Source organism: Haplochromis burtoni, unplaced genomic scaffold, assembly GCF_018398535.1.
Source record: "Haplochromis burtoni strain Fernald_Lab_line unplaced genomic scaffold, NCSU_Asbu1 Contig_89, whole genome shotgun sequence".
NCBI classification, from domain to species: Eukaryota; Metazoa; Chordata; class Actinopteri; order Cichliformes; family Cichlidae; genus Haplochromis; species Haplochromis burtoni.
In genome coordinates this window covers 1,238,577-1,258,360 of record NW_024582450.1, presented here as the reverse complement: position 1 = coordinate 1,258,360, position 19,784 = coordinate 1,238,577, and the positions used below count along the sequence as shown (strand labels likewise).

The 19,784-nt window shown below is 40.9% G+C and overlaps 2 protein-coding genes across 3 annotated transcripts in view; both read left to right on the top strand.

Moving 5' to 3' along the window:
* Nucleotides 1-3,009: 3,009 nt before the first annotated feature.
* On the top strand, nucleotides 3,010-11,747 carry lbh (LBH regulator of WNT signaling pathway). The gene is made up of 3 exons (XM_005934276.3): nucleotides 3,010-3,251; nucleotides 7,709-7,811; nucleotides 10,431-11,747. The coding sequence occupies exons 1-3, from the start codon at nucleotides 3,223-3,225 to the stop codon at nucleotides 10,650-10,652; spliced, it is 354 nt and encodes a 117-aa protein (XP_005934338.1). The 5' UTR covers nucleotides 3,010-3,222; the 3' UTR covers nucleotides 10,653-11,747.
* Nucleotides 11,748-17,791: 6,044 nt separating this feature from the next.
* Nucleotides 17,792-19,784, top strand: part of lclat1 (lysocardiolipin acyltransferase 1) — a 17,158-nt gene continuing 15,165 nt past the window's right edge. For both annotated transcript variants that reach the window (XM_005934277.3, XM_005934278.3), the window contains exon 1: nucleotides 17,792-18,157. The gene's annotated coding sequence lies outside the window, so the exon portion shown is untranslated. The remainder of the gene's footprint in view (nucleotides 18,158-19,784) is intronic.

The following is a 19,784-nucleotide window of genomic DNA, read 5'->3' as shown; positions in this document are numbered from 1 at the left end:
TCCAGGGGTGTACTCTGCTCCTATGAAATATTAAATGTTCTCGGCCCCTAAGTGCAGACAGACCACCTGCAAGCGGTGTGGCGTGCGGCAAGCCCGGTGATCAGATGTCCCTAAGCAACACACATGCACAAACACACATGAATGAATAAGAAAAAATTACAAGCACTCATATTCCCAAACAGGGTACAACATACAGGAATGCACATGCTTACACTAATGGATGTAAACACATATTTTTTAAAAAAGAAAGGGGAAAAAAAGCAATGTGAAAATGGAAACTGTCAGGCTGATGTATGGAGGAGAGATTTATTCTGCAAAAACATGTTTCCTGGCTGTAACACACAGAACTGCTGCGCATTCTTGAGACTGAGAAATATGTCTTTACTGTGCTTCTCCAGTAGGTTTCTGTTCAAAGCTGTGCTCAATGTCAGCAAAGGCAGAGAACCGTGATGATGAAAAAGAGAACGAAAATAAATAAAAGAAGACCATGACAGATGCAGCATTACTTGGTATGATCATAGTCCAAGAAGAAACCTAAGCCTACTTTGAAAAGCAGCCAGGAACACAACGGGTGCTTGTTGACTGCCGTCCCCTTCAGGGCCTCGTTCATTTACACATTGTGCAGTTGGTCCTCGGCCTCCCCTCTGCTCCACCGAGACATCCATGCCTGGCCAGATGTACAACTGTTTTTGTGAAGCCATGAAAAAAAAGCAGCTGGTGAGCACATCTGCAAATTGAACAGTGGGGGTCGCCATTCTCTTGATTCTGTGCTTTTTCAGTGAGGGAAAGGATTGCTTTAGACACACTATCCATTCTACTGTGTATTTGGACTGTTCACATTATCAGATTTAACTTTTCATGGTTGTGAGATAAGTTAATGTAATTAATCCTAAAATCATTTACAATTAACTAGTCATCAATTATAATTAACCAGTATCAGGGCTAGGAGAGGCATTGATGCACAAATAGAAGCAGGTCTTTTTGTTTCATGCAGTGTGGTTGCAAAATAAATCATGTATTCAAACACTGTGCTTTATGCTGACAAACAGTGCAAAGCTCACTTCACAGACACATCATTTCTAACCTATTCATTTGCAGCATCGTAAATATTTTCCTTAACCTTTTTTGTCACAGTTACTTTGATAGGTCAGGTTTTTTATTTCTATATTTAGAAATCTTTTTTTTTTTTACAGAAAAAAGGCATAAGGGCTGTAATAAAGGGGGGGAAAGAGGTATTGAGTGCTAAACTTTGAGGACAATTAACATAAATAATATTTTTTATATTTCTATTTTATAAACTCAAATTAAATGTGTTATCCTAAAAAAGTAACTATAAACTGATTATGTTTGTTTTACAGCACAGCATCCAGTTTTACTTGTGAATGCGGTAACATCTTACAGTTATAGTTTCATGCAGTTATTGAGAGGGCTGTAAAACAAATCACTTTAGTTTAAATTAGTTCATGCAATTACTAAATATGAGTTTAACCTGGCTAGCAGCATTTTCCTGTTGCCTGCCACCCATCTTGTTCAGTCCCTTCTTGGAAACTTCTTTGACACTGGTGACATCATGTGGGCATTTGGTGTCAGTGAATCTTAAATCTTGCACATGTTGTTTCTTGATGTCTTGTTAGGGGATGCCAAACTCAGTGCTGCCCATGACATCATGTGACAGTGATGTGATGATGTAACTGGCTGAGTCACTCATACCCAAGGTAGCTGCTAATGGTATATAAATATATAGGATGGCAAAGAACCAAGCGAAAATACCTGTTTATATTTGTAACAATATGCTGCAATGACATCAGTGGCAAATGCTGCTAACTTTAGCTCCAGCCTATTCAAGGGTATGAATGTTAAAGTCCTATACTATGCAGGGGCTTTAAATAAAATATAACTGCGGTGAGATATGCAGCCCTTCCAACACCCACACAGTGCCCACAGTGCAGGGGCTTAAAACTACATGGACACATTGTTGAACAGCTTTGTGCATGCACCACAGGAGTTCATACCCAGAGGAGCTATATTGTAATGCTCAGCTTTCTATCTGTTGCTGAGGCATTACCTTTTACCCAAGTCTCAAAGAGCTGGCAAGTGGCAAATATAGCATATAGACTTTGCAATTCAAATTATTTTTTAGTAACTAAGCCATGCCTGTTTGACATGAATTTGCCTGAAACAAGATGTTGTGTCAATGGCATACTGAAGATGTTTTTAAATAGGAGAACCGTATAAGAAATATTGTAGATACTAATTGCTGTATCATAAAGGCGTTTATTTCAAAGTGTTTTGAATGAGTGGGGCAACAAATCAAACTTGTTTTTAGTTGGCCACAAGGGGGCAGTGGAGTCCTACCTGCATTATATCACCAGCCCCTGAAGAGTGCACCTGCTCTTTCTGAAATAAATGTACAGTACATGGCGTGCTCGGAAAACGCAAATAGGCATTCTGTGAGGTGTGAAGGTCGACTATGTGATATTGACCAAAAACACAGAATAAGCATGGTGAGGTCATGGAAAACAAAATCCGCTGACAATAATTTGATAATAATCTGTGGTCATCTTGTGCTTGCATTCTATGATATAACACAGTAAAGGCTTGCAAAATAAATAAATAAATACCATCCTGCGTTGTTGCCGAAGTCTACAGACATTGACTTGCCCTTGGAATATATTTATGAATGAGCCTTTCTTTCCTCCTCATTTGGATAAATGTCACGAATAAACTAGCGGGCGAATTGGAGTGCTTTTGTCATTCAAGGGGAGGTAAGGCTGTCATTTAGTTGCCTTAGAGACTGCAAATCATCGCGCAGCATCTCTTCGCCCGTCCCCAATGAGCGGGTTCAGCCGCGTTTGCCGTCATCAGGGCTGGAGGCTGGATGAGCTCCAGTCAGCCTGTGCTCTGATTGGCTCTTGTCGTTAATGAGCTGCCATTGAGGATTTTTGGCTCGTGCTGAGGAGAGGTGTGTCTCTGGCTGCTCGAGTACACGCCTCTTGCATAAATGCTCCGCCACAGCTGTGGATCTGATCAGACGCACCAATTTGAAGGGCAGGCTTTCGAGACTTCGCTGAACAGTGACTTTCGCTTTGCGTGAGCATCCCGTTTTGCTTTTGTGGTAGACAAAGAGGAAAAAAATAAATAAATACATAAATAAATAAAAGTAAAGAGAAGTAAGCGGCAGCAATTAGATCCCCCAGCAGAAGTGACAGCAGGTGTGAATTCATGTCTGTATTTTCACCGCAGATATACTGGTGAGTACTCTGTTTTCCGTTCGTACCTGTTTATGTGTGTGCTTTTGTTTATGCATTTTAAAAATCGTAACTAATTATATGTCAGGCGCTGGATTTCTCGGCATTGCACCTGACAGACAAGAACAATGAAGGATTTAGTTGTTTCATTTAGATTGGTGATTTCCCTTAAAATCAGCCACCCTATTTTTGTTGCTACACCCACTCATGTTTCCTTTGAGATTTTCTGTGGGGTGTTGCCCCTGAAATTGGAAATGTCACAGCACTCAGATTGGAAAACGAGAATATTGTAGGTCTCGGTCTTAAAAGAAAAAAATCAAATGGTTACCAGGATATTCGGTAGGTTTAGGTACTGCTCCATGCGCCAGTTTAGAAAGGTGCATTAGTCTCACTGTGCTGTCATCATTTTCAGCTTATTTCAGTCCATTTGACAGTAAATGTAAGTTGATCTCTTCTCACTTTCATGCCATTTTTGGAAGCTCGGAACATATAGGCTTATGTGAATATAATAGGACCTTTGCTTTCAGTTTTTGGTCTTAAATACTTAACGTGCAAAAACAGAAGTGCGCTCTATCTATTACTAATATCTGTTATCAGTGTTACATTTTCCATAGCCGGCAATCAGTAGCCTACCATGACTCCATAATTCACTCTTTGATGGAGGAATAAGGAATGTGTCTTTGTTTGTTCGGGCATTTTTAATTCTCTTCTGTCAAATATTTTCCTTTCTTTACAGAGGATATGCAAGCTGCTTTGAAAAAAAATGGTTTTGCGAGCACTGTTAAAACCTCAGTAGGCCTCTGTTTGTCTCTACCAGGAAGTTCAAAATCGACCTCTTTGTTTTAACCACACGTTGCTTTCTCGCCTGAGCTTACTTACAGTAGGCTTGCGCTTCTGTCTTTTGTGTGTTACTGCTGTCAGAAACCTTCACTTCTTTAGCTTTATCAGAGTGGTGTAACTGTTTCAGAGTGCGAAACAAGATTATGCTGCACTGAAGTCTTTGCCTTTCTCTGTGCCAACAAGAAGACATTTCTCTCCCAAAATGCCATCATCTTGTATAAAATACTACATTGCATATAAAGAGAAAAATGTCTTCCATTGGTTGAGTTTCTCAAACTATTCAATATGAGTAAGCACTTGGCAACAGTGTAAAGAGATAATTTTCCACATACATCGCAGAGGACACTGATATATGATGTGTTTTCAGTGATGGTCAGCCCACAGGAATCTGGATTCAACTCATTTGTTCCTGCTCACTTCTGAGGGTCCTACTCATTGAGCCCCGCATACCTGCAGAGCTGGGTGACTTGGGTGGTGGAAAGCACAGCACTTGGCACTGAACCTCATCAGCTTCGCTCTGTGTTTGCCACATTGCATTAGATTTATGATCGTCGTAGTAGTAGTAAGGACTAGCAGGGGTGTTCAGAGGGGAAACAATGTTAATAATGCAAGTTTCACATTCCTCCTGTGGCGTGAGATTGTTGCAAAGACCATTTGGGCTCCAGTCAGCGTCGCTACAGAGAAGCATGGAACTAGCATGGAGCTAGCCTCTTTGTAGTTCAGGGACAGGTGAATAAACAACCCAACAACCATCACATTTGTTTAACAAGCAGACTCAGTTTTTGTTCACGTTTTGAAAAGGAAGATTTTTGACAGCAGTTGGAAAGGCTTTCCTGTAGAAACCCAAAGAAGTTCATGTCGTTTGTATGTGAAAAGGCTCCAGCGTAAGGTCAGCGTTGTTAGGAATAAGTAGAGCAGATTTGGTACAGCAAGCGCTTTAAAGAGCTATGCTTGAACCCAGCAATCAACTAATTAACTGAATTGCTCTAAACTTTGGACACATGGTCAAGAACATATTGGACCGTAGTGGCCTCGTGATGGTACTGGCTATCGATCTGTGGCCTGGCTCGCTGAGGCATTAGGAAGCTGGCAGGACCAGGTATGCATTAGGCTGACTGGGTCAAGAGGTAAGAGATTAAGTGCCATCTGCACCACCAGCCTCACCGATTAATCATTGAGATCATGTATCTTTAATGTGTTTCTTGCTTACAGAAATAGGCGGTCTGTTCCTTAACTCTGTTAAGGTCACATGTAAGCGTGCGAGTTGCGGTCATGCTGAATGCATCTAATCTATACCACTTGGTTGCTTGGATAACTCCTGCGTCCTCTTTGAGAGGGGCATGTCGTCGATCCCTCCCTGACACCTGAAGCAGTAATTCCAGGACTATTTGTGCATGTTTGTTTCCTCCCAGGTTGACTTGTTACTCGTGCACCCCTACTTCCTCCTCATTGTGCCCCTTTGTGTTTTATTAGGCTGATGTTCTGTTATTCTTAGCTGAGCAGGATGTTTATAGATCCCCGAACAGAAATATGACTGGCAAGTCCTAAGTGTTTATCTTTCTTTTCCTTCTCTCCCTCCCTTTCCCCTCTTCTCCTCCTGCTCAGGTCTTCACTGTCATCCTTCTGTCTCCACCTCTGCTGTTTTTGCATGTCTGCCTCACGCTCCTCTGAACCCCACTCAGCGATGATATTAGTTAAAGAATAACCTGAGCTGACTTTTTTTTTTTTTTTTTTCCCATCCTAAACCTTGCATATCCCTCAAGCCTCCTCGGTTTATTTCTGGATATCCGGCTATTGTTTCTGGCCAGTCGTCTCACTAGCGCAGAAAAGGTTACTTAACAGTGATTCAGACGGAAGCTTTTTAATTTTAACATTTTCAGAGCCATTGTACACCCTGCTATGATGGCAGTCTTTCTTCCTGAAACAACAAGAGGTTGTGTATATTTAGGGATGGAAAAATTGATTATTTCTATGCCCCAGGGGTTAAAGATCTCGGTCTTATATCTCATGATTCAGTCCCCCTTGTTAATAATCCCATCTTAATTTAGGCTACATAGAAACTGCAGTATGTGTATAGGTACATGTGTTACATTCAAAAGTTGACGGTACTGATTAAAGGTTCAGATACACAAAGCGGAGACCTAGAAATCCTGGGTTGTACCAGGGGTCAGTGAATGATCTGAGTGCTGTTCTAGCCTGTGGCTCTCTTAACTTTTTAATGTTAGGTGTTCTCAGTACAAAATGTAATAAAGTTCTTGTGGGTTGGTGTCATCTTGACAATTTCCCAAACAAAAACAAAGGTCAACAATAAAAATCTTCCATTCAAACATCGAGGTTGAAGCAATGCAGAGGGGATTGTCAGGACGCTGTGCTTTGAATGAGTCATGCATGGAGATAATAAGGCAGAACAGTACTTTACGCAGAAATTCCACATAATATATTCCATGTAATGGCAGATGAAGTGAAAGTGAGGGTTTGACAGATTTGTTTGTAGAGAGACTTCAGTTTTTTTCCCCTTATCAATATATATTTATTTCTTTAATAAAATGTCTGTCAGAGAATTCAGCAGATCCTTAAAAAAGAAAAGTTATACCATAATACCATTTTCACCAAAGCCTACCTTTTAAAAAAAATATAATTTTCATGCTTCTGATGCATCTAAAAATAAACCTTCCGTCTGAATTTCTGATTTAAAGTAGGTTAAGTGAAGCCCACACATCTTGTCCCAAAAAATAAATAAATAAGCAAGCCCATCAAACTGGATAATGTGAGCATGTGAGTGAGCTTCTTGGCATGCTCTATTTTCTTTGTCCTTTTTAGCCAGTGACCACACAAACCACAAGCCTGTGGCCACTGACCACTAGGCACCAGGCTTTAAATAGAGAGCGTGAGAAGGCCGCTCAGCATCTTGTCTCAAGACAGCATCTATGCGAGTCTTGGGACCTGCTTTAAGCGTTACTGCGACAATGCTGGATAGTGAATGCACTGAGCTTGGATAAACAACCTCTTGCTACTTTCATCTAAAATGGAAAGTTTGGCCAAGCTTTGATGGAACTGAGTGCATCAAGTTCCTCCCCAGTCAAATACCACAGCACGCCCCCAGCACACTCTCACAATGACTGTTCTCTGGTTGCTAGCGCAAGAGCACATCACTCTGTATTGAGAAACGGCCACCTTATGCAAGCCGCATCATGAGCTCTGCAGCTTTGCAGTGCATTAGCAAAGCAGACGGACTGGATGCGTGTTGTGTTGTGGTGGAGATGTGCAGAGTATAAACAAAACTGTCAAAGATCAGCAGGGAAATAGATCAACCATAACTTTCAGACCTGGGCTGCAAATAGATGGTTTGATAAGTGTTTCTCTCTCTCTCATTGGCATGCTTGTGTTAGTTATTATAGCCTTTGAACTTTTATCCGTTTATCTTCACTGTATACAGTCTGCGCAGTAGTATGCCATACAAAATACACGGGGATTACATTATTATTGATTAGAAACATTTGGATAATTCAACACTATAAATCTTCTTAGTGTTTTTATTTTCTCTGCAGATGCCGGGCAACTGTGCTATGATCGTCACTGTGTCTAATCACATTGCTTGTCTTCTTCTTTCAACCCTACAGCCCAGTGTTTGTGCCCAGCCGAGATATGACTGAGGTGATGATCAACAGCACCCCCATGGAGGACATGAGGCTCAGCCCCAGCAAGGACAGACTCTCCTTCCAGGTAGGACACACGTGCATGCATGACAGATAAACAGCACTTCCTTCCAAATTCCCAGCCTGTGCATTTTTATGCAGCATTGTCATTTCATATCTGCTTTTATCCATTTATTATCTTGAATCTGAGTATCATCAAATGATATAGTGATTATTTTCTTTCTTCCATCATTACGAGCGAAGCAAATATTAGAATTATTACAGATAAAAATCTGTGTTTTAAGATAAAGCAAGAATGCCCACCTAGATACTGAGATTACGATGATAAGAAAGCATTATAGCTAAATTGCACAGCCCTTGTGCTGTTTCTTTCTTTAAAATTCTAATATGTAATGGAAAGGACATTGCAGATTATAGTTGTTACAGCCTAAAAGTCTGTCTATCCGACTGACTTATCCGAGGTCTGCACATTCAAATTATCCGAGGTCCGTCACAAAAATAAACCCTCAACAGATTAGTGTTTTTAAAAGCGGCTATCAGGTGGTCTTGACAAGTTGTAGCCAAAGGCTTTGTTTTGCTGTCAGCTGAGCAGGGTCATCTTAGAAATGAAATTATTTGAATATGCAGCTGCTTCATTGTTTTACTGTCTAAAAATTAAAAGGCTTTCTGTCAATACTCTACGGGAGGGAAATTAACATGAAGATGGAATACTTATCAAAGAGGTCGTCTCCTGTTAAGTTCATTTTGATCATTTAAAACTTCATTATAGTGTCAAACTGTGTGTTTGGTACATTTATAAACCTTATAGAGCTGTGTGTGAAGACTATGACTCAGAGAGGATGTAGACTGACCTAGAGGAAAAGGCCCGCTTCCTCTCCACTCAATTCACACCACAGCTGTGAGTCTGTCTGAGAGGGGCCAAGAGAAAAGGAGGGTGCCAGTGTGTCACTCCCTCACTCTTTCTATCCTTATCCTGCCCAATGTCCCAGGATCTCCTTAGAGAAGCCCTGTATGAACTGGTGATGCTCCATCAGTAGCTTCCTCTATTATGAGCTCCTAGGACTTTGACTCTAGTAACCATGGCCATGAAATCCCAGATGCTATTACAAAAGCTACTAAAATAAATATGAGCTATGATACTAGATGGTGAAAACTGAGTAGATGTTGACTTTCTGAATTATCACAAGGCAATGTCATGATTCAGGCATACAGTGCCCCCCCCCCCACAACTAACCACGCTAGAAGAGCTTAAAATAGCCTACATTGTGCCTGGGTGATGCGTCTTCACTTCCTGTCATTGGAAGTGAAAGTGATTACATGTTTTAGCTAGAGGTCCGAAGGCAAGGTCACTCACTGCCCAACTCCCCTTGGTGCTGACGCACAGTGAGGATTAGCGATGCTGGCCAGAAATGCAGATCGACTCAAGCATTACACATAAATACGGATCTGCGTGCACACATAATTACATGGCATTTACTTGGCACAGTTTGTTATGCACCTGGGTTTGAAGAATGTAAAACAAAAATGACTAATGGACATGTACAACCTTTTATAACCTGGGAGATTTTCCTCGTTTGCTTTCTTAGCTCTTTTTCCTCCCTTCTCATCTGTCTCCTATGGAATTCATGGAGACTTGGACACAGCTGGATCTCCTCTATCTCTTGTCTCACTTTCTCTCCTGCCCCATCTAATGCTTTCTTTCCACTCGGCTCTATGCCCAGACAGCGACATCGCCCCCTTTACCCCACCCCCAAATGTCTAGGAATGAAATATGCAGGTCTAAAAATATTCATCCACTTTATCCAAACAACAGCAAAAAAGAGGAGGGGAAAAACTGCTGTTCTTGGACCAGGAGTGGCAGGCTTTTTTCCCCTGGGCCATTCCTCCTGTTCCTGAGAACAGAGAAAGTCGGAGGTTGATGTCAAATCTTGCCAGGACAGGGAATGCGTGTAATCTCTGTTGTCAGTCTGTCTCTCATGCCCTTCAGTTCAGATCCAAATATTTTAGTGTGACACTCCACATTTATCAGCATACATGGATTTGCAGATAACGCAACAGATTTCGTGTTCTTTCCGAGGAGATTTTTGACTTTACATCCACAGAAGTGTTCAATATTCAAAAGCTGACTGTTACAGGGATAGGTTTCCTAATTATGCACAAATCATGTCGCAGTGATATTTTACTTTTTTTAACTCTTGGTTTAAAATATTATGATTATGCTATTGTATAATCCTCCGAGTTGCGGGTGACGCTCATAAGCGGCTATGAGCTGCTTGGCACAATTCCTTCCAAGACATTGAGATTAAACATGAGGCAGCATTTATCCTAAGTCCTGCTAGAGATGCCTCATTTACCCATACAGACCCTTGTGCAGCATCTATGCAGAAAGCTGGTATAACTGAAGGAATGTGGGTTGGGTAAGCACAGGTATGCCACTGGGATTTTAATCAACCCGTTCCTATCGCAGATGTTTAGTCTTCGCATCACTTCCTCCTTCGTTGCAGCCCTATAGTGGCGCCTGCAACACTTGCACAAGATTCAAGTTAAGTTGTAGGAATCCAAAAGCCTTGCTTACAAATAACTTTTTTGGGGGGGATAGCTGACACTCCACTACATTTCAGAGCCCAACTAGTATCCCCGTTCAGCTAATGACAGATGAATAACCATTTGTGTATTTTCTCTACAGATATTCCCAGACCCCTCGGATTTTGACCGCTGCTGTAAGCTCAAAGATCGCCTCCCATCCATTGTGGTTGAGCCGACAGAAGGAGAAGTTGAGAGCGGGGAGCTTCGCTGGCCTCCAGAGGAGTTTTTGGTCAGTGAGGAGGAGGAGGAGGACGAAGAGGAAGAAGAGGAACAGAATAGCAGCATTCAAAATGGACAGCCAGCACAGAACTCGCAGCACTAGAGGCTGTGTTATAGCACCCATACACTCTTTCTTCTTTCTGATGGACTGTCCCGTTTCATACACTGGTTATACTTCACATCAGCACTTCAGTTCACTCAACTGACAGATGCCGTCTCGTTTCCCATGACACCAAAAAAGAAAAACAAATCCCTCCACGCGAGAAGCAATATGCACACATAAACACACTTTTATGACATCGTAACGTATCCTCCTAGACTGCAAATCAATCAAAAACAGACTTGGAAGAGATCAGACAATGCACACCTCTAACCTTCACCTACTTCTTACCACCGTGTGTGTCTCGGCCCAGACCGGATGTCCTGTTGGACAGCGGCAGCTCAGTGCTCCATGGACAGGTCTCGCACTGCAGGATGCTACTACTGCTCTGTACCTAACTTCAAAATGGCTGGCGTCATGACCCCAGAGGCTTCCTACTTGTATGCAGAACTATTGTGGTACCCGTGGGAATTATTGTACAGTACACTGTCAATGTTTGTGTTCAGAATCTGGTTTGCTATGTTATTATTATTATTGTAATTGCCACTGCTGTAGACTTGTCTGTTCTGGAGAAGCTGAAACTTTGTGACTTGCCTGTTGAATGGGTTTTGTGCAAAATGTTGTTGCGAATGTTTTAGTTTTGGGAGGGTTTTTTTGGGGGGGGACGGGGTGTCCTTCACTGTCAGCCACTCGCATTTAAAGAAATTTAAAAAATAAATGGGGGGGGGGGGGAAGAAGTGTTATGAAAATCAGAGGTGAAAAATGGTATGTATGATAAATATGTGGGACGTGTTCATTTTCCCCCGTTATGTACCAAAGTCAAGTTATGCTATGATCCCCTCATGACACTGGCCTCCTGAAAGCCTTATGATGGACAGTATTTTGATGATGCAGCAAAATGATCTGACTGAGAACAAAAAGTGTCACCGACAGGCTGCTGTTCAAAGAGAAAAGCTGAATAAGGATGGGAAATGTTACATTTTGAAAAGCACTTAATAAAGCAATGCACAGACCCAATGAAGGATATGTAAATACTTGTTCCTAGTGAGCCGACTCCCGAGGCCTTGTAGTGCACTGATCGTCTTTTTTTTTCTTTTTTTTCTTGATTTCTTTCTAACTTTTTAGAAAGACAAAGTCTGAGATTCACTCTGAGCTGTACACATTTGATTGTCTTTCCCAGTCTTCCTCCTGTTTTTTTTTTTTTTGTTTGTTTGTTTGTTTGTTTGGTTTTTTTGTTTGTTTTTTTTGTTTTTGTTTTTTAAAACAGCCATACTTTTGAAGCAACACCATGAAGTACAGATTGTAGAGAATTCGCACCTTGGGTCACAGTTTGCAGAAGTAATCTTTGTTCACGTCGCTCTTGGAACTCCTGATGTTTGCCAAACGCTGTTAATATTGTTACTGGTTCTCTGGTTGTAATGTCAGTTTATTTGCCTACAGTGTTTCTGTGTTCTTCTCCACTCAGTCATCATGACTTGGTGTATGTGGGGTCAGTTTCTAACTGTTGTAGAAGCATGTCTGAGATATTGTCTTTGTATTTTCTCATTTTGTGGCATTAGGGCTGTGTACAGAACATCTCTCTCTCCTGTCACCTGCAGGTCCCACATTGTTTTTGTAAAGCTCAGGGAGATAAGCCGCCATCTTTCTCTTGTTTTGTTTTGTTTTTTTTCCCTATTATTTTTGTATTTAGACCACTCTTCTCAGTGACTATTACAAAGGCTGTAAATAAACATTTGAATTTGCTATCCAGCTGTGTGAGTCTGACTTCCATGTTTACAGTACAAGTTAATGGCTGTTTTTAGAGGGGTAGTCCTCCAGCACATTTGAAGTATCTTCCAAGAGACTTTACTTCAGTGTTTACTTACATTCTCTATCTTAACCCCCCCCCCCCCCCCCCTTCTCTCTATTCACTTCACCTGCAATGGTTAGAGAAAAGCGGTATTACTTCCTGCTTCGCATCTTTCGCATACAGAATCTCTTTCTCTCTCTCTACGAAAACAGATGCATGTATCAAATATATGTGTGTGTATATATAGAAGCGAGAGCAGGCCGCATGTTACTTCCTGTCTACAGCTTGCACACAGTGTTACACCTAGTATAAGCAAAACCTCATTCCTGAACACTGAACCGACTTCATTTTAAGTTCTTTAAAAATTTTATTTATTTTTTAAATGGTACGTTTAAAATAAGGTGGTGCTATCCAGCAGTATAAAGAACGATGGGTTTCCCTGCCAGTTTTTTTTTGAAAGACTTCACCATTTTCTGCAAAATTAAGGATAGAACGCTGTCTTACCCCGAGGAAGCAGCTCCTCAAGCACTACTCATAAACACACTCCAGAATGAAACGAGACTAATAAAATGTGGTTGAGTGGAAAAGCTGTAACCGGGAACTGGGGGGGGAGTTAAGGGACTAAGCAAAAAGCTTTCTGATCACTGTTACAATGGAAACTTCTCAGGTGATTTGCTGCCATGTGCTCTATTTGTGACCCTCGAGGTCAGCTTGGATTGCCTGGTACTGGGAATAGTTCATAAGAGTTGCTGCAGTAGGCCCTTTGGGGGCCAAGGGCCTCATATACTGGCCAAGGTGGTACTCTTGGGGCCTTAGGGTCACTTCCTGGAAATGGAACAATGAAAGGTCATTCTGTCCCGCTTCCTTCTTCCTGGAAAAAAATGGAACATAAAGAGTTATTAATACCCCCCAGCTGATAATGGTGGTCGGCTGCAGAATGTGTGTCTGGCCCAGGAAGCCGCTGCGTCTGGTTTTGAATAGACTAGAAAATGAATGTCCTTTGTGACATTCTTAATAGCTGTTTCTTGATCTCAGTGGAAAAAGTCATGAGATCATGGAAAGAAGAAATTACAAGAAGTTAGAAAAGGATAACTACAGCCCTTGGGGAAGCTGACTGAACTTGCATCCAGCTACGCAATCATATGACATCAGCCAGAGACCTCTGAACTCCACGGCGTCCGTCAAATATTGCTGAAGAAAGCAATATACGTCAGGTTTAATAAAGAAAGGTCCTGTGTTTCCGAGGTTAAGGGAGATATGAAAGCGGGCCCTCCAGCATCTTTCCATGGAACTTTGACATTTTAAGCAGTTCTTATTTTCAGCTCTTTTTCGTCAGTCACTTTGGAGCTGATTAACTCAGTAAAGAACCTTTAGACTTTTTGCAACCCTGCAAACTGTATTTGTTTTTTCCCCTTCAAACCTAACTCTGAAAACCAAACTGAGACAAGCAAATGGCAGAACAATAAAGTTATAATACCCTCATCAGGACAAGTTAAGATCTGACTGCAGGAATGTTTATCCGTAACACCCTAAAATGTTCCTTGAAACAAGTTCAAGCTGTTTCCTCATTCGTGTTTTTTTTTTTTTTTTAATAATGCTGAAAAGTAAGAAAGTGAAAAGACAGGACTTAACACCATTTGCATCAGATTTTTTTGTTGTGTTGCAAAGCCACTGTGAATTAAACCTATCACTAAGGGCTTCTACAGCACACCAACATTTTGCTATCTGAAAAAACAGTGAAAACTCAGCTCTAACTTACTCAGTTATGTTGTTTTTAGGTAAATTAAAGTAAATGTTTCCCAAAATGTGCATCATTTCTAAGCATACTTTTCTATTAAATTTAACTGTGGCCTGTATGAATTTAACTAGATTCATCTTATATTCAGTCAAAGTTTCTTCACACTGTAAATCTTTTTTGCTAACTGTAGCGTTTGTGGTCAGAGGTGACAGCATTCATTTTGTAAGATGACTGCTTGGTCAGAGTCACTGAGAACCCTGTGACATGGGGGGGGAAGTGTGTCTCGCACACCATTGTTGGCATGAGATGCAGTATCTTTAAAAGTGTGTGAGAGCGTGTGCGCCTGGCTGTGTATTAAAACTGCTGTCAGAGTCCTCCGAGTGAAGTCACTGATAGCTCTTCTAGCTCATTCTTGGAATTCTTTCCAATGGAAACAATCCCATCGCTGATCCCGGTGTGTCAGCAGAGTCTGACCTGCCAACCCCTGAATTCGCCTCGACTCCCAGCTATAGTCCACATTAACACTGTTTCACTATCACTCCTCTGCGCATAAACTCACAAAAACCCCTTTTTATTTCCTAAAACATATCATTAAACAAAACGCTTACCCTTGATGCAACTTTAGATTTTTCCCTTTTTGCTCCACTTTGATTGTTTTCTTGTTCTTTCGCTATCCCGTACTTTTAATCTATTCTGTTGTTCCAACAACATTCCCATACTTACACAACAGTAGAAATGCTCTCTGCATTCCCACACTTCAGGTTTTGTTTCATTATAAACAGTTCCCTTGCTATTTTAGTGCTACAACCTTACTCTGTAAGCCACTGAGTTTTATTCTTTGTGTTCATGCATAACTGTGCCTCTGTGTTTGTGCGAAGCTTGCAAAGGGGTGCAGGGGCTTGAAGGTTTTATGTACAACTGTGTCTGTTATTATGAGCACCATGTGCGTAAGGGAAAGATTCTTTTCCCATGGTTCCTCAAGTGTGAGAAGAAAGTAGAGCTCTCAGGACATGAAGCAAAAACTCAGATAGTTATTTATAACCTGTCTGGAGTCGGCCTACCAAGCGTAGACACATATCTGGCACTGTTTGCGAGGGAAGAGTTAGAATAAGATACATGGAGAGGGATGCAAACAAGAAGGGGGGATTAAAAGGTTAAGGAGTCAGGGGGGTAAAATGAAGGATGATGAGGAGGGAGAGCATAATGACACCTGCGCCTTGACATTGCTAAATCATAGGTCAAAGACCTTTCATCTCTCTTGGTGGCCAATCTAAATAAGGCTTAGTGAGATAAGGTAAAAGGCAACCATAGTAAAAGTGACACCTGTGATTTTGTTCAGCGCCATTATTGCCCAATAAAATGTAACCAATGTACTTTAATGCAACAGTTGGATGCACAGCTAAAAGCCCAGAGGACTGATGAGTCAGAGCACCCCAGGACTGAGCTCTCTGTTTAACAGTGATGCAAGGTGCATCTCAGTTTAAAGCTTTTAAAGCTTTGATCAATACAAGACCGCTGGCATCCACTTTGTGTCGGAGTTTTGTGCGTTAATGTGCTAAGCCACAGGCTGCTGCTATTCCGTAGAGATCAGAGTGGAAAAAGTGAGGACAGAGAGACGGGGACATGGAGTTAAACAGACAGAAAATAAAAATGGAGTGACAGCGTTGTGTGTGCCTTGTTACAGATGTAGAGCTGAGACATGTAAGTTTGTAGAGGAAGAGAAGTGAAAGGGAAGAGGATTTAGATCTAACCCTCTTTGAAAAACCAAAAAAGCGCAATAGGTCATCAGAGGCAAGAATGTTATATAAAAAAACAAACCAAATGGGTTTTTTTTTCTTTCCAGTAAAACCTCATTAAAGGGCTATCAATAGATTCTATTCAAAATAAACCAAAACACAGCGTACTATGCCTAAAAAGTCACTCTCTCTCCCACATGGACTTATGTAAGCAGAAAGGCATGTTTAACTTAAATCAGTGTTGTTGCTCATGTCGAGCGCTATCAGTCAGTTTGGTCATAACTTTCGCTGTAAAAAAGAAAACAAAGGTGAATTACACTAACTACACTTACCTCCCAAGTTGTCTTTTATCAGCAAACAAGTGTTTGTGTTTTAACTTTTCCGTGGATTAAAAATACTTGAGCTCTCAGATAAGGGGAATTCTCTTAGGGAATATGTTTGGGAGAAAATGAGCAAAATTCTTTTGCTAAATTTTCTTAAACAACCGTCATCAATCTTGTGGAGCTGCTGCTTTTTATTCGAAGGTGAGCTGCCACCAGTCTGAAAAAACACAACGTTTTTCCATCGTCCTCTGAAGTGATGGAGCTGACCCTTGAAAAGTTTATACTGATAAAGCATGCAGTTCAATTAGTCTCTCAGATAGAGTGCATGCCACAGGGAGCAAGTCATGGAAAAGTCTTGAGTTTAACTAGGTGCACTCTCTCTTTTACGCTGTCTGTCAGTCCATCTCCACCTCACTCCCCATGCGTGCACACAGAGTAGGCTGCCGTGTGCATGCTCTGACACACTAAGACGCATCGACCGCTCTGTGCACACACATCCCTCAATGCTGAGGTAATTTGTATTAGTAGAACAGCCCATAACTGTGGGTAAAAGAAACAAATGACATATGCAAAGATTTACACTACTTTAAAAGGCTGCGTTGGAGGACTTGAGATGTATATCATCAGTACCTGAATGACGTCTGATATATGACTAACAAGAATCCTACTGAAGAACAATTTAACATAAGTAAAAAGATTTTAAGCTCTGAAGAGAGAGAGATTTAATGTGCACAAAGGCAGTTACCTATGGAAACATATCTGTTCATATCTGAACATTGTTTGAATTTAAAGAAATTTAGGCCACTGCAAAGGCTGCATATCTTGAAAGAAAGCCTGATCCAGCTTCAACCAAGAGCCTGAAATGATTAAACTTCTGAGTGTACTCTGTACTTTCCCTGTTTAATGCTAACCAGTTTTAATGTTTAAAGGAATTGTGTTTTGATTAGTGAAATCAAAACACAGGGTTTTTTTTTATGTTTTCCGTTGGTTATTTCTGCATAACTGTTTACTTTTCAAATGATCTGTTCTTACCCTTTGTCGCCTGTGACTGCTGCTTTGTTAATGATGCACTGACCTCTCAATGCGTTATGATGAGGACTTGTACAATAGATAATGAGCAAAATGTTTAAATATGCATTGCATGCTTTTCTATAAAATAGTTGAAGCAGCTCACCCTGGGCAAGCAGCAATAAAAAGCATTTCAGACCTTTTTATTAATTAAACCATAATACTGCTGAAATTATATATGATGAATAAGCGTAAAATGCATAAAACCATACTGTGCACAAAAAGTACTTAAGTACTTCTTTGCTGGATTTTTCTCTATTGTCAACTACTTTCTTTTTGCACAACCTACGACTTCAAAGGTGCAAACTAGTTCGACTGCTGCTAAAAATATAAGAAATGTGTCAGTGAAAGTCACTATCAGCTTGCGAAATCTACGCTGCGTTCTCTATGAGGGCTCTCCTTGGCAAAACCTGCTCCACATGGCACAGGTCTGCGGTTTTGAGACCGTCATTTTCCTTAATGAAGCTATCCTGTGCAAACAGCACCCCCTGTCGACTCCTGTCTGTAAAGACAGGTGAGAGGTAACAAGTTGAGAGGTCGGCTTCAGCTAGCTAAACGTTATGGCTGATGCTGCAAGTTTCTGTTTTAATAGTAAGTAAATGCTTTCGTATAAAGCGAAGCTGCCTCGGCTCCGTAATTAGAGCAGCAAATACTTCACGAAACAAAGCGGGTGCGAGGCAGTTTCAGCCGGTGTTCTACCGGCGCCAGCTCTCGTGTTCTGGCGGAGCTCCTCTTGCTAATGTTTGCTAGTTAGCTAGCTGCTAGTATGTCGCAACCCAGCGTTTGGACTTACCGGAGCTAACGTGACTAGCACACCCGCACCGATCGTTGATTGTGAAGGATAAGCACGAAAGGTGGGTATGTTTAAATTGTATGTGTTTCACAAAACTCGATGCATTAGCCATCACCATTGAAAGTCTAGTAGTTTACCTTAAGGTAGCTTCTCGTTTAATAAATGTAGCAGTTAGCGTGTACGTTGGGAGATGAGCTGTTCTGTAGCCAAATGATTATAAAGGCAGTTTGTGGAAAGGCAAAGTGGTGCTTGTATGGTTACCCCTAACTCATAATGTGTTCACCGTAATAGAGCACACACTGTCAGAATGTAAACATTAGCGTCTCCATTAGCCAATCCATTTGACTGCAGTGTCTCCTCGTGGTTTATTTGCATTAAAGGCTGCTGCTAGGTCAATATTTACGTAGCAACATTATTATTTACAGATAAAATATGGCACAATTCTTAGCTTAAACTTAAATCTAGGCTAATCGAGGCTTTCTTTCTGGCTAAAGTCCTCCTTCCTTACTCGCCCCACCCTGGTATAGTGGAAAAAGTATGGTACGATCGATGGTCCATTAGCTACTTTTATTGTTGCTTTAAAGGTGGCGTAAGTTGCTGTCAGTTGCCCTTGTATGATATTAGTTAAAAGATATCGTAGTTTGGAAACACAGGTACCCAAAGTAACTGCATATCAGTTTCCTTTTCAGGCAGCCTTAGGGGTTAATAAATTTCTATAATTTCAAAACAAACCAGCATATAGATTTTATCTGAGGCGATTGAGCTTTCCCCTTATCTAAAATAAAGACTTGCTTAACATGAGATTGTTATAGTTATTGATAACACTGCTCTACAAAAAACTTTTTTTTGTTTGCTATTGGGCACCTCACACCTGCTTTTTATCTGTTTTTTTGTTCTTGTTTTTTTACACTGATTTCAGAAGTACAACCAACTTGCGTCAGGTTTTTGAGATACACATCACTTTTGAATATCAATATAGCAACACAATATCTGGAATTTCAAGCATTTCCCCTACAAAATAGTTTTAATGTGTGTATTCTGATAATAAACCAGAACACAACACTAGACAAAGACGCTAAAGCAAATTCCTGTCAGTTTAGCTCAAAATTAAACATGTTAAACAATGTTTAATACATTTGCTTTTGCGCTTGACTTAGCAAGAACCAACAGTAGTCACCCATTATGCTAGGATTGAATTTTCCCTGATATCAGTTTATTCTTGATGAAGACTTTCTTCCATGCTCATCGCTGATTTGGTGGGGGGGAAAGTCGAGATGAGAACGTAAGAAGTGCATCTAAAGTGAAGTTCTGCAGTCATTAGCTGAAATGCCTTTAGCATGTTATCCATAAGCTGAGCACAATTCTGTGATTTCCAAGAAAATTCTGGACAACCTGCACGAAGGCTTCCCATGCCGCTGATCCATTTGGCTTCTGAACTCATTGTCAAGCATCATTTCACCGATTTCAGGACCAACAAAAACACCTTCCTTAATTTTGGCTACATTTTTCTTGGGACCAGACTAGGGCTGAACGATTATGGAAAATAATCTAATTGCGATTTTTTGCCCCAATATTGCGATTGCGATGCGATATGCGATTATTTTTTAAGGTCTTTGTCTTCTGTATTATTAAACAAAGACAAGCAATACATCATATAGTATGGCCAATACTATATTACATTAATTTTA

What these genes read in the sequence shown, in the direction of transcription:
- lbh (XM_005934276.3), top strand. Translation starts at nt 3,223, where the DNA reads ATGTCTGTATTTTCACCGCAGATATACTG. An exon ending in TTTTCACCGCAGATATACTG is followed by an intron (nt 3,252 to 7,708) that starts GTGAGTACTCTG and finishes TCAACCCTACAG; the next exon opens with CCCAGTGTTTGTGCCCAGCC. An exon ending in AGGACAGACTCTCCTTCCAG is followed by an intron (nt 7,812 to 10,430) that starts GTAGGACACACG and finishes TTTTCTCTACAG; the next exon opens with ATATTCCCAGACCCCTCGGA.